Source organism: Carcharodon carcharias, chromosome 16, assembly GCF_017639515.1.
Source record: "Carcharodon carcharias isolate sCarCar2 chromosome 16, sCarCar2.pri, whole genome shotgun sequence".
Lineage (NCBI taxonomy): Eukaryota > Metazoa > Chordata > Chondrichthyes > Lamniformes > Lamnidae > Carcharodon > Carcharodon carcharias.
In genome coordinates, this window is record NC_054482.1 from 8,443,781 (window position 1) to 8,458,792 (window position 15,012).

At 38.1% G+C, this 15,012-nt stretch overlaps 1 protein-coding gene across 3 annotated transcripts in view; it reads left to right on the top strand.

The window, feature by feature from the left end:
• The window catches only part of wdr47a (WD repeat domain 47a), a 57,937-nt gene that overhangs the window by 17,524 nt on the left and 25,401 nt on the right, over window positions 1-15,012 (top strand). For all 3 annotated transcript variants that reach the window (XM_041208051.1, XM_041208048.1, XM_041208050.1), the window contains exons 3-9: window positions 987-1,070; window positions 2,136-2,220; window positions 3,807-4,609; window positions 10,320-10,458; window positions 12,857-13,035; window positions 13,230-13,493; window positions 14,049-14,142. In XM_041208051.1, the coding sequence (XP_041063985.1) occupies window positions 987-1,070; window positions 2,136-2,220; window positions 3,807-4,609; window positions 10,320-10,458; window positions 12,857-13,035; window positions 13,230-13,493; window positions 14,049-14,142 (1,648 nt within the window). The remainder of the gene's footprint in view (window positions 1-986; window positions 1,071-2,135; window positions 2,221-3,806; window positions 4,610-10,319; window positions 10,459-12,856; window positions 13,036-13,229; window positions 13,494-14,048; window positions 14,143-15,012) is intronic.

Sequence of the window (15,012 nt, forward strand, 5' to 3'; positions counted from 1 at the left end):
TGCAATCAATGCAGGTGTAGGTTCAGGGAAATATGACGTAATTTCAGTGGGTGGCAATTTCTGTGCCCAAGATGAAAAATTATGTACACCTGTCCGTTGATAATAGGAGACACATGCTGACCCATTTTAACTGAATCTGTTTATTGAAATTATTGGACAGATTTTGTTTTGCCACTTTTTGCATTTCTGTCATCTTCGAAAGTAATTGACTTCTTTCTGAGGTAAGGTTCTATGGGCAACGGGCATCCTCCAATAATTTGTCACAGAGGCTATTATTTGTGTTGAGCTCTCATAATCTATGCAATCACACCATTTGACTACAGTAAAAATGTTAATCTAGTGGAATCTTGTCCTCATCTAAACATATGGACTTCTCTGAACGAGAGAAGGATCCTGTCAATTCTTAGAATCTGACTCGAGGTTCTAAGACCAGTGGTAGTTTCCTACCAAAAAGACAAAAATACCTGGAAAAGCTCAGTAAGTCTGACAGCATCTGCGGAGAGGGATACAGTTGATGTTTCGAGTCCGTATGACCCTTCATCAGAACTGTATCCCTCTCCGCAGATGCTGTCAGATCTGCTGAGTTTTTCCAGGTATTTTTGTTTTTGTTCTAGATTTCCAGCATCCGCAGTATTTTGCTTTTATCTTGTTAGTTTCCTACCATTGCTCCATCTAATATCACCACAGACTAGGGAAACTTGGAATAAGCCTGGTGAAGATGATTCAGCTTCTTGCTGGATAAACATACTGAGCCTTCAGGGAGACCCACAATATTCAGACTTACAAGCACAAAATAAAGAAGGAACCAGAGCTACCTTACTTTTCCTTTTCCTATATTTTAAGTGATAAGAGTTACAGTCAAATAATGGTGATGACATTTGCATTAATTTCTTCGTTACATTTAATGTGAAAGTGTAAACTTGGGTTCTACCATTTTAAATAATGGAGTATTTCACCTTAAAAAATAAGCTTTGGGCATTTTACAGACAGCTGGTACTTGATGGCCATTGGGATGAGGTGCTTCAGTTCATCCAGCCACTTGAATGTATGGAAAAATTTGATGCGAAAAGGTTAGTTCATTTTTCTTTCTTCTTGGTTTTCACCTCTCCTTCTTTCTAAATGAGCTTTTGTAGATGTAAAAATGTCCTTGCATTTCAGACATCTACCATGGACACAGTTGTTCAAAGCAGTATTTCTCCTCCATTAGTTTTGAAAGCAAACATATCTATACTAGAGGCAGTTAGTTAGGAGGTCAGGGGGGAAAATAGTTGCTGTTTTGCTCTTTCATTTGTCTACTCTACCTGGTTTAGCCCTGCCATTGTTTGTGAATTAAGGACAGGACTAATGATGGCTCTTTTCCATTTTAGCTGAAAAGAATATTGGCCACAAGACTAATTAATTAATTATAAATCATTACAAAAAATTGCAGCTTATTGCCTTTGTACTTGTAGGTTGATGTAGCTAATCACTTGAAATTAGCATTTCAGGCTCTTAGTTTTAGTTTTCCCTTTTTAAAAAAATAACAATCACATACAAATTACTGGATCAATCTACAATTGATGAAAGCTGTTTGCAGTATAGTTAGAACTTGATACCAAATTTTCAATCCATGATATGTTATTTTCAAGAAAAACAGCTGGACCAGCGTTCTCAAAAATCAATTGGATTACTCAACTGCATTTATTTACAGTATAGACCACTGTTCTAACTATTCTCTCTGCCCCTCATATTTATCATTTAACATTCTTGCAAAAAGGTCACTTGATTCTATTGACTTGTGTTTATCCTGTGAAAACAGTATATTTGTCTGGCTAACTAGCAGATTAATCAACTTTCAGTTTAAGAAGTTTGTATACAAGCAGAAGGAAGCTGAAGTAGACATCTAAATTTCACAGCTTTAGATATTGGAAATATTAGAAATTTACTGTTAAAATTAAAGTTAATGCTTTCATATATGTAATCACTATTATAATGGAAGAAATGCAGCCAATTAATCCTATGTTCTATCTTATTTATGACCTGATTTCTAATAATTTTTTAGTTTTATTGTGAGAATGTGTCATAATTCATCTACTCATTGTTAACCATTTTGATGGAGTACAAAATAATTTAATCTAGTTAATCTGTTTTTCCAGATTCCGATATATTATATTGAAACAGAAGTTTTTGGAAGCCTTGTGTGTGAACAATGCAGTGTCAGCAGATGATGAACCTCAACATGTAAGTATTTGAACTGATGAATTTGCTCTCATGTAGAATTCTGTAAAATAAGTTGAAATGCTGGAAATGATAAAATGAATCACTTTTAACACTGGAGGCCCACATGTAACTGCCCTCAGATGCTTTTAGTATCTCTACTCTGTAAAGTCAAGTTTGCTAATTGTTTAGTTACTGATATTCTCGGAACCTTGATGTGCTGTTTGATTCTGAACTGAGCGCCTGACCCCATATCCTCTCCTATCACAGATTGCACCTTCCTACTTCTGTAAGACCACCCTTGCCTCACTTGATGCAGAGCTGAAACCTTCATTTATGTTGTTGCCAGACTCTCCTTTTTCAATGCTTTCCTGGCTGGCCTCCTGTCTGTCATAAAGCTCAGATCATTCATTCAACTGTCAAGGCGTTACTCCCTAAAATTCCCACTCTCGGCTTCTCCAGTTCCCTCTCTTATATGATCCTTTTAAATCCCACCTTTTTGACCAAGATTTTAGTCACCCCATCTCATATCTCTTTCCTTGACTTGATGTTGATTTTCATTATGATTACAATTTCTTGAATTGCCTCAATGTTTTCTATATTAAAGTTGTTGGAGTAACATTGGTTTGCGATGCTATACTTTACCAATTAACTAATAGTAACTGTATTTTAAATCAGTTATATTTGATGAATAGGGAGATGTGTACTTTGAAGCTAGTAGTATAAACCAACTGAAATGATGTTGTGCTGAGTCATTTTTCTAATAGAAAACATGGAAAAGGTTAAGCATGAATGTTTTTACAATTCCTATTGAATATAGTGATGACATAATAGTGGTTTGCAGACTATTTTCTACTACATATATAACCTGTTGTTATTTATGTTGTTGCCAGACTCTCCTTTTTCAATGCTTTCCTGGCTGGCCTCCTGTCTGTCATAAAGCTCAGATCATTCATTCAACTGTCAAGGCGTTACTCCCTAAAATTCCCACTCTCGGCTTCTCCAGTTCCCTCTCTTATATGATCCTTTTAAATCCCACCTTTTTGACCAAGATTTTAGTCACCCCATCTCATATCTCTTTCCTTGACTTGATGTTGATTTTCATTATGATTACAATTTCGTGAAAAACGGTCTTTGATTTGCCAGTCTTAATTTTAATGTTCACAAACTGAGCTAATGCTGCTAACCCAGGTTCTCTACCTGAATTTTTTTCAGGCACAAGGAAAATGTCCTTTGGTCTTTCTGCAGGGAATGTCTCCAGATAGACATTTTTTTTTAAATGAAGAGTCAGTAAACAGTGTGATCAGTGTTTTCTCATTCTATCTCTTCATATGATTGTAAACTTGCATCAGCTTTTTATTTATTTAAATGATTTCTTCGCGCCCCCCCCCCCCTTAAGTTTTCCTCAATCCCGTACTTTGAGACAAGTAAAGGTTAGAATAAGTTACAATAAAGGTGGGTAGAATGTAAATGTTTAAAAGAAAATTGGGGTTTTTGTTTGGATCTCCTATTCAAGAAGGATATTGCGTCTAGCATTATGTATATTCTTTTGAATTTAAAAGTTAGACTTGTAAAAAAAATTTATAGCTCTTGGATTTTATTTGTTGCAGCTAGAGTATACAATGCAAGAGGCTGTGAAGTGTCTCCATGCACTAGAAGAACATTGTCCCTCCAAGGAAGACTACAGCAAACTCTGTTTATTACTTACCCTTCCTCGCTTAACGAACCATGCGGAATTTAAGGATTGGAACCCCAGCACTGCTCGTGTCCAGTGTTTTGATGAGGCCTGTGTTATGGTGGCAGAATTCATCCCTGCTGACAGAAAGCTGAGTGAAGCTGGTTTCAAAGCCAGCAATAACAGGTTATTTCAACTTGTCATTAAAGGTTTGCTCTACGAGTCTTGTGTGGAATTCTGTCAGAGTAGAGCCACTGGTGAAGAAATCAGTGAGAGTGAAGTACTGCTTGGAATTGATTTGCTATGTGGAAATGGGTGTGATGATCTGGATTTGAGTCTTCTCTCATGGCTTCAAAATTTATCACCCGATACTTTCTCCTGTGCTTTTGAACAAAAGATTTTGAATATCCACACAGATAAACTTGTAAAACCCACAAGGTCTTCATACTCTGATATTTTAACTCCACTAATTAATAAACTGTCTCCTTACCCATCATCCCCAATGAGGCGCCCACAGTCTGCTGATGCATACATGTCACGTTCCTTGAACCCAGCTTTAGATGGTCTGTCATACGGACTGACTAGTCAGGAGAAGCGTAATGCTGATATAGTGAACAGAAGTTCTCCAATGTCTCATTCTTTTGCAAACTTTCATTATCCTGGCACGCAAAATCTTTCCAGAAGTCTCATGCTGGAAAACACAGACTGTCATAGCATATACGAGGAATCACCAGAAAGGTTAGTTTATTTTTGTATTTATTTATGTTTTATTACCTTTTATGTAAAAGGCTTTGGATTAACTGGCATTTCTTGTGATATGTTAATCATTTATAATAAATATGTCATTAAAGTTTAGAACAGACCATTAAAAATTGTACACTGATTTATATTTTAATATTTATAATTTCTTGAAAAAAAGACACTTACTGGCAAAGCTTTTCCTCTTGCACTCACCAGGATAGACGCAAGAGCACTTAATTTCAAAGGGAGCAACCATTTATACTGCATGAGAAAAGGGTGTTGTTTCCATCCTTTTTTCATGCAGTATAAATGGTTATTCCCTTTGAAATTTGGCATTCTTGCATCTATCCTGATGAGTACACGACAAGTTTCAACGATGTCCCTTTTTTCAGCAGTACTCAAGCTCTGTACTACCAAGTGACTATTTATAATTTCCCAACAACTCACTTTATTTGATGGAAAGAAGGTAGACTGGTTAATTAGGAGGTAATCATAGGAATGGTGCAGTGAAATAATTTTTCCAGGCAAGCAGTTAGAGCTGGTGAGAATGAAAAATTGCTCGTGTGAAAAACCTGAGTTTGAATCCTGGGTAAAAAAGAAATTTAACCTTAGTTGCCTTTTCTGCAAGTCACAAGATAAGTGCATTTAAAGGTGATTTTTCAACCCATCTCAGACCCTAAATTGTTGTTTATTCTCCCCCCACCACCCCCAACCCTCATCCCCGCCATGGGATCCATACAGATATTTTGTCTCCTACTTTATTATGAAAGACATTCTTCATGTGAAGAAAATCTTCCCAAATTTTTTTAAATCTGTCCTAAATTTACCAATAACTAGTTTAATCTTGTCCCCTTGTTCTATTTTCACAATTTAGTTTGAAATAGTTCTCCAGAACGGAAATGAAAATAAACATCTCAGTAAGAGAAATGAAGATGGGAGTTAATGATTCTTAATTCAATTAATCTTAACCAAAGAAGCATCTCTATGCTACACAAGTATCCTCAACTATTTAAGTTGCTAGTTTAAAGCACAGAATAAGCCCTCCTAAACCAACATACACAATCCCGAAGCTTCTTTGTAGCCCGAAGTGACAGCCTTTTAAATGTCACTTGTGGTTACATGTCACTGGGATCACTTAGATCACTTGGAACTGGATGGAAGAAGGTGATTTAAAATAGCAACTTAACTAGTTGAGTTTATTTTTGTAACACAAAAACTTGTGGTAAAACAAAACAATTTTTTTTTGCCAGAATTGAAGTACTCCAGTTGATCAGGGCTTTGTATTGTTGAAACATGACTTCTACCCCTTTTATTCTAGTGTTCTATGCGAAACTCTCGGGGCCGATTGCATTTCAGATTTCAGTTAATTTCGTTTTTTTTGGATACCGCATACAGGGCTAGGCATACTTACACTACAGTGGCCGAAGCCTCGGCTAGCTATAGTCGAAAGCCAGCTTGTCCACCGTGCGGCCCAGATGTGGCCCGCAAAGCCCCCCCAAATGTGGTCCCTGGAGGCAATTTTCAAAATGCCGGCGAAGTGAAGTGGAAGATTCTGAAAGAAGCTGCTCCTCTAATCACAGTTGTTCCTCTTGCGTGTTTGATAAAACTTGCCACTTCTGTTTCATTCCCAGAATTATTTGGCAATTTATTCACTCTTAGGGAAAAAAATTAAGCATTTTTGCCTTCAGAGCATGTTTAATTGGAATAGTTGTGAAAAACTAGCAAGATATTAGCATAATTTAAGTTCAAAGGATGAAGAGTCCTCCAACTTAGTGGTTTATAATGTTGTTTTTGCTTTGTTGTGAAGTGGTTTGAATGCGTAATTATCAGTATAACTCAAGATTTTAATGCAAACACTAAAGCTGAGAATTTAGTCCACTTTTAGGAGGCTGTCTTGCATGGATTTCAGGTAGTAAAATGATTGTAACCCAGATATACACAATATAGTTTTTCCCCTATAGATAGATTTTAAAACATATTTGTTCTTGGAGACTTCTGTAAAGTTTATACATCGTGCTTAATTGTACAAGAATATTTGGTAACAATCAGCCTTGTCACTAACCTACACTCTTACCCTCTCCTTAAACTTTGATTTTTTATATTTCCATGCAACTGAACACCACCCCACCCCCCCCACCATTTAGTTTAAAGCCCTATCTACAACCCTAGCTATGCGATTCACCAGGACACTGGTCCCAGCATGATTCAGGTGGAGCCCGTCCGAACTGAATAGCTCCCACTTTCCCCAGTACTGATGCCAATGTCCCATGAATTTGAACCCATTTCTCCCACACCAATCTTTAAGCCCCGCACCTACCTCTTTAATCTTTTTGACCCTGTGCCAATTAGCTTGTGGCTCAGGTAGTAACCCGGAGGTAATTACCTTTTTGGTTCTGCTTTTTAATTTTGCCCCTAGCTGCTCATATTCCCTCAGCAGCACCTCTTTCCTTGTTCTACCTATATCGTTGGTACCTACGTGGACCACGACAACTGTATCTTTCCCCTTCCACTCCAAGTTCCTCTGCAGCCCAGATGAGATATCCTTTACCCTGGCACCAGATAGGCAACACAGCCTTTGGGACTCTCGGTTCAGGGTGCAGAGAACAGTATCAAGTCCCCTAACTATACTATGCCCTGTCGCTGTGTCTGTCCCCCTCATACTCTAATATTGATCTTTTATAAATTAATCTTTTTTAAATTATCAATTCATTGCTTTGATATTGCTTTATTTTTGCTCAGCAAGTTGCTTCTTTTCTTCATACCTCCGCTTTATTTTGAAATTCATGTTTAATGTTGTGCCAAACCTTATCTTTCTAAAATTTGCTCACCAACCCCTTGAATGAGAAAAAAATGGAAACGTGGCCCTCCAGGTGGAAAGATTAGACAAGTCTGTTCTAAAGTAAATAAAATGGCTAGAAAAGTAAGATGTACCACTTAATAATAAATACAGGTTACATGTAATAAGTTCCCACCTGTGGCCCCATCTGCAATCCTGCTTGTAGGAAAGGGTTTGCATGGTAACCAGAGCAGACAAATAACCAGACTTCCCATGCTGAAGGTCGGGTGAGGTTGGCGAGATTCATGTTGGCTTAGGTCATAGATTTCCTGTGTTAAAGGCCGATGAAGTTAAAAAAAAGAAGTGTGGTTTTGGATGTGTTCAGTTTTTGGATTTATGGATAAAGGATACTCGACCTGTATGATTATTTCTTTGTAATTTTATACCTCCATCTACACAGGTCACAGTGCTGTTTATCTTTGTGCCATCAGCAAATTTGGATATGTGGCTTTCTATCACATCTAAGTCGTTAATAAATACGGCGAACAGTAACTCCTTAGGCATTTCCCTGTCCACTACTTTAGTGAACTCTTCAAAAAATTCAATCTGATTCATCAGGCGTGACCTATCCTTTACAAATCTATGCTGTCACTTTCTGATCAGCTGAAAATTTTAAAGGTGTGCAATCACCCTATCCTTAATTATAGACTCTAGTAAAAGTTCCTCACAGTAGATATTAGGTTAATTGGTCTATAATTCACTGGTTTTCCCCCCCTCACCTTTCTTAAATAGCGGAGTGATATGCGCAGTTTTTCAAACTAAAAATGTGGTTCCTGAATTGAGAGAGTTTTGGAAGATTATAGGTAAGGCATCTGCAATGTTCTCACCTACTTAACTTATCTCACCTGCTTAACTTAAAGTGTTGGGAGGGAAAGCATCTGGTCCTGGGGATTTATTATTGCTTTCGCACCATGATTTTCTTCATTACTGTTATTTTGCTGACGTTAAATTTAGTGAGTCCCTGATCCTGATTTAATACTAGCTTCCTTGGGATATCTGTTATGCTGACCTCTTCCTCTACTGTAAATACTGCCACAAAGTAATTATTCAGCATGTCTGCCATTTCCTTATCTTATTGACAATATCACTATGATCAATTTTTACTTTGCTCCTGACCCCTCTTTTTTTTTCCCTATTATAATTGTAAAAACATCCACTGATCTTGATGTCCCTTGCATGTTTCCTTTTTGTAGCATTTGCTATCTGTTTTCACTGTTTGCTGTTCTTTGTACCTTTCTCCATTTGCCAAGGTCCAAGTGTTTTTTCATGGGATGTGGGCTAGGCTAGCATTTGTTGCCCTTCCCTAATTACCCTTGAGAGGGTGGTGGTGATCCTCTTTCTTGAACCGCTTCATTCCATGTAGTGTAGGTACACCTGCAGTGCTGTTAGGAAGGGAGTTCCAGGATTTTGACCCAGTGACAGTTATGGAACGGCGATATGGTACCAAGTCGGGATGATGTTTGGCTTGGAGGGGAGCTTGCTGGTGTTGCTGTTCCTATTCATCTACTGCCTTTGTTCTTTTAGGTGGTATAGTTTGCAGGTTTGGGAGATGCTGTCGAAGGAGCCTTTGGTGAGTTGTTGCAGTGCATCTTGTATATGGTACACACTGCTGCTATTGTGCATCAGTGGTGGAGTGGGTGAATGTTTAAGGTGGCAGATGGGATGCCAATCAAGTGGGCTGTTTTATTTTGAATGGTGTCGAGTTTCTCGAGTATCATTGGAGCTGCACTCATCCAGCAAGTGGAGAGTACTCCATCACGTTCCTGACTTATACCTTGTAGATAGTTAGACAGGCTTTGGTCCAGTTAACTTTTTGGTCAATGGTAACCTCCCAGGATGTTGATTGTGGAGGATTCAATTATAGTAATGCCATTAAATATCAAGGGGAGATGGTGAGATTCTCTCTTGTTGGAGATGGTAATTGCCTGACACTTAAGTGGTAAGTAACATACATGCCACATACCATTCCAAGCCCGAATGCTGCCCAGGTCTTGCTGTATATGGAGATTATTTTGTCTCTTTCCTTTTTAGTTATCCATGTTTGTCTCTTCGGTCAAGTAGGGGTATAAACTGGACTGTATCACAAATTATTTTTTGGACACCTCCAACCAATCATCTGCCCTTTTACCCATTAACAAATTTGCCCATTTACTGTGGATTGTTTCTATCATCTCATTGAAGTCAGCCTTACCTAAATCTAAAATCTTAGCTGTTTTGCATTTCTCCCTTTTAAGTACTATATGGAACTCATCATGTTATGCTATTTGATCAATGTTCACGTTACCTTTAAGCTGTTAACTAAATCTGGCTCATTACTCATTAATAAATCTAATGCGGCGTGCCCCCTTGTTGGATCTGAGAAATATTGCTGCAAAAAACTATCCCAGACATACTCAGAAGTTCACTACCTTTCTGATGTGCTAGTCTGCTTATCCCAATCTTTGTGAAAATTTGAAGTAAAACCAAAACACTGGAAAAAAATACATACTTTTCAAAACATTTACATTGACCTGTGACGTGATTTCTATCACTTGGAATGTTCGGCATGGGCAACTGGCTTTTCAATATTCTGTGTCAGTTCCACATTTCATGTGACAATTGCGTGACCAGATCGTATCCGTTTTTTCCCTCTGACATATACAGGTTTAAATTTTAATGACCTCTAAGGATCTAAGTTCAGTGTAATCTTTTGATTCTTGTGAGGATGAAAGTCTTTTGGACACAATGCAAGTAATGCTTCCGAGGGGAATAATTCCTTTCTCCGTGTTTGGTTTTTCCATGTTCTTTAAAAGTAATTATCACAATCAGTTAACTATTTTGACCATTCAGTTCCTTTTCCTTTTCTCTCCACTCCTCCACCATGTCTTATAGGACAGATTCCCCAGTACCCAGAGTTCAGCAGTCTACTGCTAGCGGTAATGGTGAAACTTTGATTCGGGATGAAGCATCACTTGTCAATTCCATAGAAGTGGCATCAAATACAGCCACCTCTAAAGTGGAAAAGAATGAGGTAAATGTTAGATTTATTATATTAATACTACCTCTTCAGGTATTTTTCTTTTTAAACCTACATCATGCTGTTTTTGTTCATAGATAAAAATAATCAGAGAATAAAGCTTCACCGCTGTTTTCCAGGGTAACTATCAGAAGTTTCTAGTTAGGAAAAGGCTGAACTCTTGACCATGAATCTATTTACTACAAGTTATAATCCTGCAATTCAGAGTAACATTAAGAACTGTTTTCATTGTACAGGTATGGTCAGTAAAGAATTGAAGTTAGGAAAAAAATTGAAACGAATCCAGAGATGCAGAGCATTTGGGAGGAACTCCAGCAAGCAGGAATGATCTGTGTTTTATCCCTCAGTTTGCCTACATTGCCATTGATCACTCATATCTCTAATTAAGCTTTGAGCTAATAATTTGTGTTACAATCACTAATTTCATTTTAAAGATTATGACATAGCTCCCTATCCTCTGACTCCAAAGCCTATCTCAAGCTGTTCAATATTGTTCATTTAGTGATTTGTTTGACTTGAGTGTTCGCTAGTCTGGCAAAAATTAGAAAAGTAATCAATGTAATTCAATTTTGAAGATAAAATAGTTCAGAATATCTAATTTTGTTTTTATAAAATATTAGTGCAATGAAATTAAAATATTGTTTAAATATTTTTCTTGAAATTGCAAATGTTTTCAAAAGCACCTAATGTAAAGTGTATAAGGGAAGTTCCCCTATTATTGTACTTATAATGTTACCATTTGGTCAGTTCAACTGTTATTTCATTAGGCAGACTCAATTGTACTTCTCAATTGTTCTGAACCGTATTTGGAGAACTCCAGCTTTGTGGGAAATGCTATTGATTCTTATCTGCTTCATTGTGAATAATGGTTGACAGTTTGTTTATTACCCCTTAAAGAAGATATTTGAGTTAACTTCTTTATTTTCAGTCTGTCTGTTTTTGAAGCACAACTACATGTTGCAAATACTGACAGGTTTTTGGCTGCTAAAGAAAGAAGGACTACATATCAGAACAACAACAACATTTTTGTTTTTGTTTTCTTCACGAACCCTGAAATTGAAATCTCATTGGACCACATTACATTAACCACATGAAACCTCCAGTACCTCATGTGGGTACTTCCCCATACATGAATCCAGGGGATGAATGTTAGCAAGTTGTTTTGGATCACTATAGTTGAGCCTATTCCTACTAAGAGCCAAGATCGACACATACATTTCTGTTAGCATTCCTATAACCAAAGTTCCTGTTCCCAAGGCCAATTGTTATACCCTATTGATGCGCCAGATAAGGTTAACTCAACCAGATCAGTATCTGGGACCTTGCTGGATTACAGTTATTCACTTAACTATTGGAGGATTTTCTGAGGAAAGTTTTGCCTGTGATTTTTCACTTCTCTTCAAAGGGTGATTTCTTTTTTTTTTCTCCTCGTTTATGGACTGTGGACGTCGCTGGCTAGGCCAGCATTTATTTTCCATCCCCTAATTGCACTTAAGGTGGTAGTGAGCTGCCTTTTTGAATTGCTGCAGTCAGGGTGGTGTATGTACATCCACAGTGCTGTTAGGGAGGGGAGTTCCAGGATTTTGACCCAGCGACAGTGAAGGAGCAGTGATATATTTCCAAGTCAGGGTAGTGAGTGGCTTGGAGGGGAGTTTCCAGGTGGTGGTGTTCCCGTCTATCCGCTGCCCTTATCCTTCTACATGGTACTGGTCATGGGTTTGGAAGGTCCTGTCTAAGGAAACTTGTTGAATTCCTGCAGTGCATCTTGTAAATGGTACACACTGCTGCCATTGTGTGTCGAGGGGAGTGAATGTTTGTGGATGGGGTGCCAATCAAGCAGGCTTCTTTGTCCTGGATGATGTTGAACTTCTTGAGTGCATTTATCCAGACAAATGGAAAGTATTCCATCACACTCCTGACTTGTGCCTTGTAGAAGGGGACAGGCTTTGGAAAGTCAGGAGATGAGTTACACGCCGCAGGATTCATTGGCTTTGATCTGGTCTTGTAGCCAGAGTATTTATACGGCTAGACCAGTTCAGTTTCTGGTCAATGGTAACCCCGAGGATGTTGTTAGATTGTGTAGAGTCTGTTCTTGTTGGAAGGAGTGGTTTGAACGAGCCAAAGTATTTTCTCAGCATCCATATTTTCTGATTCTGCGTTATTATTGGACTTTCACGCAGATTGTGATTTGATGAAGTGACATTTCCTTGTTATAAAATACAAGGCTACAAAGTGAGTTTCTTGACAGAACAAGCAGCCTGCAGTTCGCAACATTAGGCACAAGATTCCGCTTGATTATAAATTACTAAATACTGAAATATAAAGCAAAATTTGAATAAATTATAATTGTCCTTTCAAATAATTTATTCATTAATTTTCTTTAACCCCTTAGCTGAGGGAATCCACAGATCAATTTCAAGAGTACTATCGACAGCGAATGCGCTATCAACAGCATCTTGAGCAAAAGGAGCAACAAAGGCAAATGTACCAGCAAATGTTACTAGAAGGAGGGGTCAACGAAGATGATGGAACAAGCCAGCAGCAGAATCTCACAGAGCAGTTCCTTAACAAGTCAGTTTGTGCTCTGGTACAAATGCTACCACATCCCACATTCCTTTCCTTTCCTTCCCAAAAACAATTTGTTTCTTCACACAGCACCATTGTATCTTGTTTTAAAATAAAGTGGTTCAACGAAGATTTTGAGAAATACAATTTAACAGTCAGCCTGAATATCTGTACTAAAATATTTTTTGTCTTTTAAACAGATCAATGCAAAAGCTAGAAGAATTAAATCTAGGAATGGATAATCTTAACACTGAGGTGCAGTCTCCTAACCAACAGTGTAATGGAAATCAACTAAATGTACAAAATGGCTCTTCAGCCACTAATTTTTTAACACCACTTGAAGTTAATCAACAGTGTTCAGGATTGTCTGATGGCTCAAGCCAGTGCACAAGTACTCAAAATAAACCAAGCACAGGGAATGCCTTCCCCTATCCTGAGGGTTCCTCGTTCTTTACCATGCAAAAGTAAGGTGTATATATTTCAACAGTATCAATGCATGACTAGAAATCGTGAAAAATATTTAATAGTTTTTTGCTACAAGTCTCCTTTTATGCATATTTATAATATAAATAATTGACATGCAGTGAAGCATTTCCATTTACAATACCCTCTGTGGACCAAATACTTCCTCCGTTTAATCTGCTGTACACTGAGCCAGCCCTTCTGAGGCGGTGTAAACTGAACAGCTCTAGCCCATCACGAATCAGTGCTCAATGTGTTTTTTCTCCCAGTCTACTGAGATGTTGACAAGACTAGTACAAAAGTAACATGATGGGATTAAATGTTTCCATGGTTCTGAAAATGGAATAATTGCTCGTGAATAGCATTCTAAACTGCAATCCAAGCAATATGACTTGACGTGTTGTCCTGACAGATTTGCTACTGTAAATACTTGATAATTACAGTTAATTGCTCCGTGAGCTTGTGTTGTTTTTTTTAACAACGGTACACTGTCCTAGACTTTTTAAAAAGGAACTCTGCTATAATTAACTGTAGCTTTTTATTTTATTTTTATGTAGTGCAGATTCTTCATCTTCATCAAAAGATCCTGCAATGGGTTCATCAGTAGTGGAAAATACTTCAGTCAGTGGAGATGGGGCAAAGGATGAAGAGGTACATTAATGTCAGAATGTATTGGTGTGTGCTATATATTCTAAGCTAACAAAGATTCTCATTGAAGCAGATTGTTAATGGAGGTATTTAATTGTTTGATATTAATTCCACATCTCCACCAATTTCCTACACACTAATAGCTCGGCATAGCTTTGAAAAATATGGTCAGCCTTCTTTCTGTCCTTACCTGCATTTAGATTTTCTCACTTCTTGTTTCTCTTTGAGTTCTGATTTCTGACTCTGTTGGTTTAGCTGGTTAAATTTGCGCAGGTTCTCAGTATATGCTTGTTTCTTTCCAATCTACACCTAAGACTTGTATTAATGGGATGTCCTTATATGGGGAAAGAGTGGGCTTCATGGAGAGAATTTTCTACCCCGTTGGGCAGGCTGGGCGGGAGCCAATCGCTGCCCGCGATCGGCTGCACGCAGCCATTTTACACGGGCAGACCAATCAAGGCCCGCCCAGTGTGTCACACAGCCAGTAGAGCACTAGCTGTGCTGGCGGGGGGAAGAGGGAGAGTCGGGGCCTGCGCTCTTTCGCGCACGCGACCGAAAGAGCGCAGAAATCTCCCTAGGGCACGGAGCTGCCTCAGAGAGATAAAATTCATATTTAAAGTTTGAAAAAAATAAAATTATTCAGACATGTCCCCTCATGTGACAGTGACAGTATCACATGAGCTGGGACACGTTTATGAATTTTCATTTAAAAATGTATTTAATTAATAAAACCTACATGAAACCTCATCCCGCCCGTGGATGAGGTTTCATGAAAAATGCGAAGGCTGCCTGGGCTCTTCACCTGCCCGTCAACCTTAAGGTTGGATGGGCAGCTTTCTCAATTGAGTTAACTGTTTTATTAATGGCCTCAAC